The sequence below is a fragment of the Aspergillus affinis genome (assembly GCF_023601865.1).
Source record: "Aspergillus affinis strain CMG 70 chromosome Unknown NODE_84_length_165147_cov_86_321009, whole genome shotgun sequence".
NCBI classification, from domain to species: Eukaryota; Fungi; Ascomycota; class Eurotiomycetes; order Eurotiales; family Aspergillaceae; genus Aspergillus; species Aspergillus affinis.
The window spans coordinates 36,109-49,118 of NW_026515865.1; the positions used below are offsets into that span (position 1 = coordinate 36,109).

Here is a 13,010-nt window from a genome sequence, read left to right on the forward strand (position 1 = left end):
TTACGCGCAGCTGCGAGGTCCGTGTTTGTTTTGTTTCTGGTCATTTTTTAAGCCGATTCGCTATTGAGATGGCCACGATATGATTGTTGTGGCAGCTTGGGGCAGTTACTTGGCTTGGCCTACTTTAATCCCTTCTTTTATTGAATAATTATCTCTGAGTCTTTGATATCGCATCTCGATCTTGAGTCCCATTACCATGGCCAGAATCAAAACGGGTGTCTTCTCCTGGGAGGATGTGCTGGCACAGCGGTATCAGAGTATGTACATTCCAGCTCTCTCTTCTATATACCTTTCCCTAGATATCTGCCCCTCGACCCACCTTAATCACGAGATCTAGATAATAAACCCACCGGTATCCCTCGACCCCGAAAGCCCAGTGCCGTCAATCGCTCTCAAACATCCCAGAAACCACCTCAATCCCACCAGCAGCAGCAGCAGCAACACCAACGCCCCGACAACCGACTCGTCTGGACCAGCCAACCCAACTGCGCGCTCCTGAGCAAACTATCCGCCGAGCTACGTCTCATGATCTGGGAGATGGTCCTCGGCGGAATGCGCATCCATATCGTGCAGCGACCGAATCGCCGAATGGGCCATGTCGTGTGTCCGCGCACCAAGGCCTGCGAGATCTGTCGCGGCGGTTTGCCCTCGCGAGAAGGAGACGCGAGGTTGTTGGCGTTGGTGGTGGCTTGTAAGCAGATGTGAGTGGTTCAAGTACCTACCTACCTTCCTGCCTGACTAGTATTATCTCCCCATGTGCGACCTATGTACGATGGGCTGGTTACGGGCCATGGTGGCTACATGGAATCGAATTCCCGACCTATCTACCTACCGATCTGCCTGCACAGAACCCTCTCATTCGTACATCTATAAACCACCCTTCCCTCACCCAACTAGCCAAGCTGATCGGAGAAAACCAGATCTACCGAATCACTCCCCCTCCTCTACACCCACAACGTCTTCGAATTCAGCAACACCTGGTCCCTAACCTACCTCCACCCTACGATCCCCCTGGGGCTATGGAACTGCATCCGCGCCGTCGAGCTCCGCTGGGCCTTCCCGGGCCACTGGCTGCCCTCCAAGGACCCCGTGAAATCAGTCTACTTCTCCGCCGGCCGCCAGCAGTGGGTCGAGACGTGTCAGGCGCTGACGCGCATGTCGGGATTACAGCGCTTCACGCTGCAGTTGAGCGGGAGCTGGTTCTGTGAGCCGGTGGAGAAGATCCCGGTTTTCTTGGAGCCGTTACGGGAGTTAAGGGTTAAGGGGGGTTGGCGGTTGAAGTTGCCCGGGCAGCCGTATTATGTGAAGGAGGTGGGGAAGGTGGATGGGGATTTGAGGAAGAGGGGGATTGTTTGTTTGGTTAGTTAGTTGGCTGGGGTGTTGCTGTGTTTCTTGGGGGTGTGTTGGTGGTATCAGAGGGGAGATTGATAAAGGTAGGGGTTTGGATCTTCGAGGATCGAATTGTTTTTGTGGGGGTTTGACATGAGCATCGGAGTACTTTGAGCAACTTGACTGAAGTGAATTGAATTCAGTCGAATTGAATCATTCATTCTTGAACATCATTGTCCATGACATCACGCCATACTATATCAACATACGGAGTACCCCTCACACTACGGAGTCCTGTTTGATCCTGCTGTATCAGATAGACAGAAAGGATTCAAGACCATGATCATGAGGATCACCCGAAACAAGAGGAAAACAATTAAGTGACCCTTCTGCCTACGCAATAATCTGCATGCAACTACGGAATAGATATGCGAAATGTCAATGTATCTGAAACGCAGTCCGCCACGGGTCATCTAGTATCCACCCTGTTCTTCGTCCCTGATAGTCATAGCCAAGTTTAGGTGTAATCTAGGATCGTCCACATGGTTTATAATCATAATACATGTTTATGGCGGAAGAGATCTGAGACAGAGTAAGCAGTGGCCTGTCCACATTCACCCCTTTAACTAGTATGTGTAGATCTTCTCACTAACAGTCTAGTACCTCCTCCTCCTCAAACGTCCTCCGCAGATCTGCGCCGGTCTGAGCGGCATGTCCCCAGGGTTGGTAATGTATCGGCTCGGTCACCGTCGCAAGCAGGCGAGAGGGAGGAAGAGTCTTGATGTCGTTGATCTCAAGGACAAGGGTGAAGGTCGGTTGGTTTGTTGAAGTAGGCCGAGTATCTTGCACAACCGCCCTGGCTATCCCAGACTCGTAACCTACAGACAATTATCGGCTACGAGATACGCCAAATGTTCAGACTCATGTAGATTTCTAGTGGGCGCTCCTTGTCACATCGCATTAGCAAAGCGGCTATTCGAAGCACTTCAGGGGAAAGTTCTAATTTGGTCGTTAAGCGCCCGACGGATGGCCGAGTGATCAAGAACGATGACAAGCGTTTGGGATGAGATATAAAGGCCTCCCAGAGTTCTGGCTCATCGATTGCGAGATACCTTGCTCGTGAGGTGTGAGAAGCATACTGCCGTCCGTCCTTTACTGAGCAGATTTCCTATTCTTCCATCTCCCCAGGGTACCCTAAGAAATCGTCCAATAAAGACCGCTTATATGTTGCCCTCTACGCGCGCGGAGGAGCCCCTACCATGCCCGGGGAGGAAGACACGTGAGTTCAAGACGCCCAACTTTCGTCCATGGGATCACGTTGAATGACTTTGATCCAGTTACCACTGGGCGTTGATTGTTGGCCCGAAGATCGAGACACAAGGCAAAATGGGTGTCCAGTACCACGCGAAGGAAAGACCGAAAGTGGGAGGGGGTAGCGAATGGCATTTTGAGGAGCGTGAATCCCCACTCACCGCTACAAGCATGTTGCTTGTTCGGGTCATGATTAGCAAGGTGGAGGATGGAAACTGTCTTGTACAAATCCTGCGTGCAACACCCGTCAGGCAAAACCAAGTGGGATGGAACTGCGTGTCTTGGGTACGGGAAGCTTTGGAGAAGGTCAAAGCAGATGGTAAAGCTTTGGGCACGAGTGTTATCGACTGGTTCCCAGTCGATAACGAGTCAATGAGTTACTGTCAAAGGAAGAAGGACCAGCATCGCTTTGATGGGCAAGGGAATTTTGATATGACCAAAGCCCCGACATATGACTTGGTCGAGCACAAGGAGATCATAATATGAAGCGTAAGCGCTGTATCAGTTCTCAAATATCTCCAAAGTACTTTTGACGAGTTCGTTCCATCTCTAGTTCGTCTGGCATGAGCGTGAGAAAGTTGTCAATTTCGTTGATCCAGAAAGAATTCTGGGGGTTGACTTGGCAAGCCGTAGTATATTCCCAATATGACGGGTACCAGCCGGCAGTTTCCCAATCAATGATGCTAACAATATCATCCCCGCGAACGAGGATATTCAGGCTGCTGAGGTCGCCATGAGTGAACATGATAGGCCAATCACGATCGTGCTGTCTAATCAGGTTTTAGATTTCGCTGTCAAGCCCCGGATCGAAATCCATGCCACCTCGTAAATGTTGATGGAAGCCTTGGACACTAGAAAAAGGCCCAAAACGTAGGGAAGCGCCCGGCAAGCGGCAATCGAACAGAGGTCCCCACTAACAGAAGAGACCCCTACTTCTTTGGGAGGCCGGAGTTCTCGCATCTCCTGAACCATATTTTTCAGCTGTGTAACAAGCTTCGTCTTTGATTCTTTGCTTCGATTGACCCAGCCGATACCAATCATGTCACCTTTGATCCTTTCCATCACGATGTAGGAACAACCTCCATGCGTGAATGCGCAAAGGATCTTCGGGACTGGGATGGACGTATTCTGTGAGATGAAACGCATGGTTGCTGCCTCCGATAGGTCTGTGTGTCGCCCATACTTGACACAAAGTCGATCCGTCAACATTAGCACAGTCCCTTTGAGGGGTCGGATCCTTCTAAGGAGGGCAATCGCCGAAAGCGTCAAGTGCCGGTTGAAGGTGCTGTCATTGATCGGACTCAATGATTGAACGCCGCAGTTCTGCGCGCGAGACATCGTTTGAATTTGCATTTGCGAACATCTTACGAGGGCACTGGGCACTTCGGATACTCCTTGCACGTGACGCCTAGTTTAGCCTTGATGAGATGTAATTAGCTCGGAGGCCGGGAACAACATTAGTCCGTCTGAGGCTCATATTTTGCAGAGGCCACAATCCTCTTCAAACATTCAAGCACTCAAGTATCTCTGTACTCTAGGCGACGTTTTAGATAGAGTATTGCTTCATTCATTTGCATTCTCCTTATGGCTTAGGCCTCGTACAACTCGGACCGATCGAACTCCACTATTCCTCTGAGCTTAACCACTTCAAGCCTCACTTTAAGTCACGCGCCTCTTGTGGCTGAGCTACCGGGTACAGTTCATTCTCCATGCATGGGAGAGTGTGACATTAGCAATCGCATGCCAGTTATGAGGAAGGGAACATTTGTTATAGCTTTATAATTGCCTCAGGCGGGATGGGCCGAGTAAACCCTAAGTGGGTGACTATTGATCAAAACGCAAAACAAAGGAGCATAATGATGCCACCACATTCGCTGGTCTAGTCTTTAGTTATATCCATCTCTTTACCTACTCACCACGTCATGCACTACACAATCACCAGAGTCAATTGATCCTAAATTGCAGAACCACATCACTAAATGACCTCGGTATGGAAGTTGTGCAGAGTAACTACTCCATACTCCCAACTGACATCAATACAAACCATCAACTACAGTGTAATGGCCCTTAATTAACTACTCTGTAGGTAGGCAGCGATCCGGACAAATGGATAATAATCATATCCCACCCGACGGCCCCTATGTACCTACTTTAGCTGCGCAGTAGTAAGTACACATACACGTACTAGTCAATTGGTACGCGACTATGCGGTTCAGCGCGTGATTAACAGAGTCAGACAGGGTAGGGGTATCCGATACTCCGACCTAGTGATTTTCAACCTTTCCTTGGTTAGGTGATCAATCAATCTGACTAGACTTTAATTAACCAACTAACTCTGCCCTCTAAATACATACAGTGTAGGCAGAGAGCTATTCTAATTCGTCCAAACCAAGGAAAAGAACCAACCAACATCCAAAAAATAAATTAGAACAAGAAAATTAGAACAAGAAAATAAGAACAAGAAAATAAGAACAAGAATTTCTTTGTTTTAACTCAAACTCAGCTCAAACTCAGGGTCAGGAACGCAATCGCAATTTCCACGAACCATACAATCTGAGACATGATGATCAGAAAAGTGTGGAAGTGTTGGTTTTAGAGCCACGGGTCGTCCGTACGACCACGGCCGGCCAGCCAGGCAGGAGCCCAGGAGAGACTGCGCTCGATCCACCTCCATCTGGGATCCACTATCCACTGACTGACACGGAAACGGAGTACACAGAACACGGAGTAGGCTACAGGGGATTCTGTGCTTCATAGAGTTGGAGATAGACTACAAAATACTCCGTACGTAGTCGGGGGGGATATTAACTTGCTGTACTCCGTAGATTTATCTGATGTTTGAAAAGGTTCGGTGCCGTTGAGACAACCACGGCTCACAGCGAAGATCAGTCACCACCAACAGTCAACAATCAAAACTCACCAGCAAAAAACAGCCTAATAGTTAAGTTGTCAACAAATTCAGGGACCGAGCTAGACCAGACCAGACCAGACCAGACCGACCAGACCCGGACGGGACTGGACTCAGGGTCTCTCCTCCCCTTCTCCTCCTTCGTTTAATTGCGATAGGCGCAAAGTGGTCCCGGAACCAATCTGGCCTTGTCTGACGGTTTTCCTAGCGTTCGAAACCTGCGACTCCGAGGGTCCCTTCAGCACTCAGGCGCCTGCGTCGATTGGCCGCCGGGGGCACTTCTTTCCCCGCGATGGGCGGACTCACTAAGCCCCGTCGGGTAAAGGAAGTGTATTTATAGAAAAGTCGGCGGGATCTGCAGCGCCCGTACTGCTTTGGGCTTGGGGCCGTGGTCAGGTGAGAGGAGGGGGTGGATGTGGGCTGGTTCGATTCGGAGCCGATACGGAGGACTAGTATCAATCAATCAATCGATATTAATCAATCCGACGAGGGCGTCTGGAGGGCGCAGGACGGCATCGCGTGAGAAGCTGGAGGAAACAGGGTGGTCTGGCCAGGTGGAAGGCCGGCAAGGCAAAAAAGGCGTCACGATGATGCATTCGAAGTCATGTCGATCAAATGTTCAAAAGTGCAAACACTCGGGCTGATCATCCAGGCTGAGGTGGTAAGGTATTCAGGCCCTGGAATGCCGAAATACTACCCTCGTCAATGTAGTATTCACGTCGTGTATGTAAGTAGTAGCCAGGCTTACAAGGGCAATGCATGCGTCATCCTGCCCAATAACCAAGAAGAACGTGTATCCAAGAGATTCCAACTCATGATTGATTTTCGTTGGTCAGATGAAACTGGGTTATTTGACAGTATCTGAGATCGCCAGGAGTCAGAACAAAAAAGGAAAAAAATGAAGATGCCGCGCCGACCGAAACTTCCGTGTCTCATACAACATGGCTTGTGCAGATGTTCACACCAAAAAGAAAAATGAAAATTTAATCAAAAGGTTAAGAAAAAGTAGAAGATTAGAAAAAATTAAAGAATATCCATGAAACCTTCCAACCCTGCCAACGTCTCCAAATTTGAATAACCAATTAAGATTTCGTCTCCAAGATGTCCGTAATGACCCAACGGGGTATATGAATGAGAATAAGGAAAAGAAAAAGAAAAGTAGCGAAAGTAATAAGATGTGTCTTTGGCCAAAGAGTGTCGAGATAATATAAGGAAAATCCAAAAAGAAAGATGGATGGTATATAGTGTTGGTGTTGATAGTTTCGACCAGTGAGATCGTTTTCTTCAAAATAGGATCGACAAACTTTGTTCGTCGGAGCTCAATGTGCCCAGTGCTTGTCGGACACTTCTGTCCTATCACTGGGGTGTTTATGAGTATAAGGAACCCCCTTCCCCGGTCGGAAAGGGGGCGCTGACGTCCCGCTGGGCGCGCTGACGATGTTAAGTCAGATTTCATCCTGGTAGTCGACGCGCCGTGACAGGGACACAAATCTGGTTGTGTTTCATGAAAGCGCGTGGTGCCGATCGAATGAATCCGTGATTAACAGACTGATCCCCTAAATGCAGCACGCACATCTGAGTAGATCATGCGTCGAAGCGGTCTCAGTCAGGTTTGTCTATGTAACGTCGTCGTGGTCGTCATTGGGATTTTTGTTTTCGCAGGAGATCGGTGGCAGGGTTGGTTGGATTTTTGCCCTAGCAATCAAATGCGTAGAACCGAAGCAAAGAGACTCGAGTCGTTACACATCGTGTTACCGCCCATCCTGTGATCGGTCGGGTCCATGTTGTCCAGCCTGTCTCGCGCTGACCCAATCGGCGTCTTGCCGCGTGGGCGTCTTCTGTTCGTCTAATCGTCCACGGGCGTGGTTCCGGGGGAGCAAGTTGTTGAGCTCGGCAGCGAGGGCAGATGCTGTATAGGCGCGCAGTTCTCTCTCTTCGCGCTCGTCTTCCTTGATCAATCGTCTCTGGTCCGTCTTGGACGAGTTGTCACGGCGCTTCTTTCGGATTTCGAGGATGACCCAGTGAACCACCTCCTCCGTGGTACGGTTTCGCGGCGCGCCGTGTTTGGTTGGGCTTCGAACATAGCGGCGAGTGACATCGGTAGCGCCTTCAATCGAGAAGGCGACACAGTACGACATCTTTCGACCCCAGCCTATAGCAAACAATCGGGTTAGCTAACGTAGTTCCACTGCAGACGAGTTGCACAGAAAGAGAAACCAACCTTCAGCATAGAGACGAGGCTGATCCCAGGCCTCTTCACACGCGTCAACGTGCACCCAGCGTCTCTGGTGCTCAGAGTACACTTCCGTCCACACGTAGTCTTCCGAGTTCCATACCCATCGTACACGACCTCCGAGCGCTCGGCAGAACATGCTGAAACAGTTTGCCCATTCACCAACACGTCCTCGTCGGGTCTGCAGCAATTGCCAAACGTCGGAATAGCGGGGGAATCGCTCGTAGCCTCCGCATGTAACCTCGGCGCATCGGTAGAGCTCTACTCGTGTAGCGCCACGAGCAGTCTCATCCGGTGTGGGCGGTGTCATACCCTGGGCAATGGTGGGCGTGAGACATTGTGAGCAGGCTGGGTTGTTGACAAATTGGAAGAAAGATCGCTTGAACCATCTAATAAGAGGTGGTTGGTTAGTTGGCACATAAGAAGAATAATGATAAGCTAAGAGTGACAAACCTCAACAAAGCCCTGATGACGCAATCTTGGTAGCCCCATTCAGGTTTCCCTCTAACACTCGCGGCCTGGGCTTGCATGATTTGGCTTTCTTCCTCTGCCTCCGAGTACAGTCGATCCAGAGGAATGAGAGCCAGAGCCTCGTCGAGGAGACCCGGATTCTCATACTTGGTTGGCGTGACCGACAAGACGTGTAGGAGGTTCCGGAACTTCAGGGCAGCAGGGTCCTGGGGCGGCGACGGAACGATAGGGAGACCTCGCAGGAGCGAAGACCGAGGAGTTGATGGCTGCGGCGGGAGCTGGGGAGATTGAAGGCCTGCGGTCGGGGGTGGTGGTGGTGCTCGCGAGGGGGGAGGAGGGAAGGGTCCAGGAGAGGACAGCTGGGGGCCAGGCGAGGGGGATTGCGTGCGAGATCGGCTTCTGGACTGTTCTTGAAGACGATTGAACCGCTTGTTGCGCATCAGCTGCTCGAAGGATCGAGTGAGGTCGGAAGCATCGAAGTTGTCGGAGGTTTGCGCCCGGCGGGCGTGGTGATGGTGGTGGTGTCTATTGTCTGCCATGGTGGTAGGGGGGTGTGAGCAACACCAGGTGCGGTCGGACGTGAAGCTCCAGGTTGAATCGAACGCCCAATGGTAGATGAAATTCCTTTGATCACCGGATCGTGATTTCCCTAATCTTGCTGACCGAAATAAAACGAGCGGACGGTGATATGGGCGAGCGATGAGTAGATGTTCGAAGCCAGGGTTGGTTTCGAATCGCAGGGTCCGGGAGGTGGTTGATGGTCGCACAGCCCAACTAAGCGGTCGCCACGCTTGGCAGATTTGTCGACGCAATAGTCGCCGAGCAACCTCGACGGGATTAATTAACGAGAGAAAGGGAGTTGGATAAACCCGTTACCAGGTGAAAGGCGACAGATTTAGAAGATGAGGATGGTTTCGAATTAATTATTCGAAGTTAGTATTGAAAATTGAGGGGGGTAGAGGAGAGGAGAGGGAATCCCAAAGGGAAAGGGAGGGGAAGGGAAGAGAGGGAAGAGGTAAGAGTGAGAGAGAGAGGGAGTGAGTGAGAGAAGAGGAAGAGTAGGAGAGAAGAGAGAGAGAGAACCCGCGACTAGTAATTTCGGTGGTAGTCGTCGTCGTCGTCGTCGCCGCAGTAAGAGAAAAAAAAAAAAATCAAAAAATCAAAAATCAAATATTAAAGATTAAAAAAAAGACCTTCTTTCCACGCCAGCAGCAGCGAAAAAGGGCGAAGCGTCGTCAGCCATGGACAGCGTGCCCCAATCAGAGGAGGGAGCGGGCACCGCAAGCCGCGTGTGTCCCGCCCCGAAACAGTTACCTGTAAGTTAAGTGTCCCATGGCCAAAGACCCTTTTCGCTCTCCGCTGCTAAGCCCTTTCGGTCGCAAAGACGACGCACGTCCTGCTTCCACAGACACCCGGTAATCTATTCTTTATTCTTAGAAAGATTTCCCAAGCCCTTTGGCGCCGCAACACTGCCAAAAGACTGCCAAAGACTGCCCCAGCCAGCCCGCCGTCTCGTAACAGCCCGTACGGAAGTGATGATGTTTCCCTCTCCCTGCGAAGTCTTGGCCCTGCAGACAGAAAACAAATAATCCCCTCCTCCCTCCTCAATCGCCCAATCTGGTAATTTCGTCTTCGATTTCTTCCGACAAGCGTCGTGATACTATCTCCTCGCTCCACCGGTTGGGCCAACAGGATTCCCCTGAACGCCATGATGCCTCCCATCGTGATGGCCCTGATGAGGAACGGCGTGGTGTTGTCTCTCCACCTGCTGATGAATCTCTGAAAAGCTTGGCCCTGTCCGCGTGGTATCCCGGAGAAAGGTGGGAGAAGGACGAATAGAGACTCTCTTGGAGACTTTGGCGATTGATCCTCTCTTGACCGTCGATAGTGATTATTTACGCGACTACGCAAGCTGTCATCCTCAGTTGGCGTTGTGATAGGTACTCCTAGTACCGATGGCGTTGCCCATAACCTACTCCGTACTACTAGCCGACTACTTACCCTTTGGCCTTTTCTTTTTCTCCGGCTATCGGGGCACTAATTGACTTCTGTTCGACGTCAGCTAGGCAGTCTTACGCGGCTCTCTGATCAACGGACTAAAATGTCACCATTGTACACTTACGAGGCGCGATTCCCCAGTTCTGCGGCAGATATCTGTCTGTCGTCTGAACTCTGAAGATTGGAAAGGGGAAACGTTGTGTCAATTACCTGACCAGTCAATAATAATCCCTGTCTTTTGACTCAAATTATCCTGAACCATCTCCCCCATCAGTTCCCACTCTTCACACCCCGTGACCCGAGTGCCGACAGTCCAGAATCCATCCTGATGAAGCAGGAAATAACTGAGGGCGGGCTGAACCGTTAGCCCTACCAATATTACTAGTATTGACCCAGTTTAAAACTAGCAGCCTTCTTCCACGCACGCTTCCTCAACTGCTGACGAATTATGGCTCACTTGACCTGTCCTGAACTATCAAATGGATCGATCATCCGGCATGTTATTAATCTTGCGGTAGGATAAAAATTCAGACGATACGCAATACGAGATGGACAGATGGGCGGCCAGTTTTTTGGTACCCATCATGAAAGGACCACTAGAGAATGGGAATCAAAACAATCCCGCTTGTCCAACACATCGGTTTACGCCATCGTTGACATGCTCAACAATCCAATTCATAGCTACGCGCGACAGGTCCAGGGGGGAGAGGCCGAGAGGTAGAGTAGGAGGACCCTGGATGGAAACCAGACGGTTCCAGAGGCAGGTCAGATGGCCACGAAGATCGTGATGATCTTGATTAGAGAGAAACTGGCACTTGGGCCAGGTTTTCCCTCTTCATTTCGCTGCCAAGGACTTCAATCTCGATGATTCAGTGATTGATTGTCTCCAGGTTGTTGTGGCTCTAGGGCCAAGCCAGTCATCCTCTGGAACCCAAACCAACCACCAACTCAGAAATAAATTGGTCACTGACACACTCAAAATTCTCATTCCCGAATTGACCCATCCCCACCGTTTCAATATTTTGACACACACCGTCTTGTCTGCATACAAAACGGTCGCCGTCCATCAGAGTAGCCCTATCCCGTGCCCTTTAGCCGGACGATGTGCGCATAACACACACACACGCGCGGCTTCATGCACTCTGATGAATGCATCCCCACTTGATTGACAGTTCGATGATGTAGCGTCCTTATCAAGTCATCCCTGATGGGATTGCCACCGACAAGGCGAACCGGGACCCAGTTATGTACGTGGTTCATGTAATGTGCATGCACATACCATGATGCCGATGAGTCGGTAATGATTCCACCGTGTTTCTAGGGAAGATATTAGATAAGTGAGTAAATAAAGGGCGGGCGGTATTGAGGATGAACACTGGGGGGAGAGACTAAAAAGAGGGGGGGATGTTTTCTGATGGACCCGGCGTTACAGGATTACGGCATCCTTGACCAAGATGGGACGATGGTGGCGGAGACGCGCAAGCGTCCGTCTTGGCTTGGGACAAGATCTGGCTAGAGCTGCCTTTGCGCCCCACCGGACTAAACCCGGTTGATGACGACCAGACTCGCCCTCGTTGACAGAGACTGAACCAGACCCTGTCCTTTTGGACTCTTGACTCTTGTCCAGGGGGCTTGGCGTGGATACCTCTCCCGGTCTTGACTTTTCTTATTCTTTTTTTTTTTTTTTTGGCTCTCCTTTAGGTGTACGTCTTTTCAGGGTCTTTGCTATCATCAGTCATTGAATATATCTGAAGTCATCGATCAAAATATTGAATACCCTCAAAAATCCTCCTACTCCATACTACAATTCTATTGACAATAATAATCATGTATCTGCCTAACAGGCTAACACCGACCAGACCATCCCCATTCTATCCCCTACCATCGACCCTCCCCTGGCCCAAATTTGTTACCCCGTTTTCATACTCCATAATGAGCAGTCCCACGCCCAACTCGGGCCTAGTCCACGTCTTGAACGGAGTTCGAACCACAGCCCAAGTCCCGCCCGAACAAAGCGAGTGAAAGAAAAAACCATTCCCTCTTCGGTAAATGCGGCTCCGGCCCGACCTCGGATTGCCATTGGCAGGTTTCGGTCGATGATTTTCCAGCCACAGTCCGATCCTAGAATTGGAATCTGGGTGGAGATGGTTTGTTGGTCGGAGGATACGATCGGCGGTCCTGTTCAACGGAGTACGGAGTAGGATGTTGACTGCGAGGATTGGGGGGGGGGGGGTTGTTTGTTTGTTGTACGGGGTACTCCGTACTTTAGTTCAAGTATTCGCCATCTATTCTACAGAGTCGGTAGTGATTGTAGAAAAAGAGTGGGTAGAGTGGGTGTAGGAGTTCGCAGTTCGGATGAACACGTCGTAATCTGGATGCCAATAAACTACTCCATGTGTAGGACGAGGACATTGGCTTTCTTGTCCTTGCAGGATCGACCGTATCCGCCACCGAATCAATATTTTATCTGAATTCCCATCAATCATAGGGTTTAGTGCGCCGTGCTGATGGCGAGTCAACCCTTCCCCCGTGAAATAAAGTACTCCGTAAAGTTCTATTTAATTTAAGCTTACCTTCAGGCTTGGGTGGTTGGATCTGATGTGAGTTTGTTTGTGGGTAACGGTTCTATGTACATACCTAGGGGGTGGCTACTGGCAACTACTCCGGAGTACTACACTTCAGTAACCTACCCTGTCTACTGTCTTACCTACAGATGTAACACTAATCGCACACCTTTCTATTTCGTGAAGATGGCTTGCG

The 13,010-nt window shown here is 50.3% G+C and overlaps 3 protein-coding genes across 3 annotated transcripts; 1 reads left to right on the forward strand and 2 right to left on the reverse strand.

Moving 5' to 3' along the window:
• Positions 1–196: 196 nt before the first annotated feature.
• KD926_010663 (uncharacterized protein) lies at positions 197–3,126 on the forward strand (the record flags this gene model as incomplete). Its single annotated transcript, XM_053103049.1, has 6 exons — positions 197–257; positions 338–701; positions 921–1,359; positions 1,990–2,140; positions 2,518–2,608; positions 2,667–3,126. The coding sequence occupies 6 exons, from the start codon at positions 197–199 to the stop codon at positions 3,124–3,126; spliced, it is 1,566 nt and encodes a 521-aa protein (XP_052953515.1).
• A 22-nt stretch (positions 3,127–3,148) lies between these two features.
• KD926_010664 (aminoglycoside phosphotransferase family protein) lies at positions 3,149–3,993 on the reverse strand (the record flags this gene model as incomplete). Its single annotated transcript, XM_053103050.1, has 2 exons — positions 3,149–3,406; positions 3,559–3,993. The coding sequence occupies 2 exons, from the start codon at positions 3,991–3,993 to the stop codon at positions 3,149–3,151; spliced, it is 693 nt and encodes a 230-aa protein (XP_052953516.1).
• A 3,306-nt stretch (positions 3,994–7,299) lies between these two features.
• Positions 7,300–8,791, reverse strand: png1 (peptide-N4-(N-acetyl-beta-glucosaminyl)asparagine amidase; the record flags this gene model as incomplete). Its single annotated transcript, XM_053103051.1, has 3 exons — positions 7,300–7,700; positions 7,770–8,170; positions 8,235–8,791. The coding sequence occupies 3 exons, from the start codon at positions 8,789–8,791 to the stop codon at positions 7,300–7,302; spliced, it is 1,359 nt and encodes a 452-aa protein (XP_052953517.1).
• Positions 8,792–13,010: the final 4,219 nt, after the last annotated feature.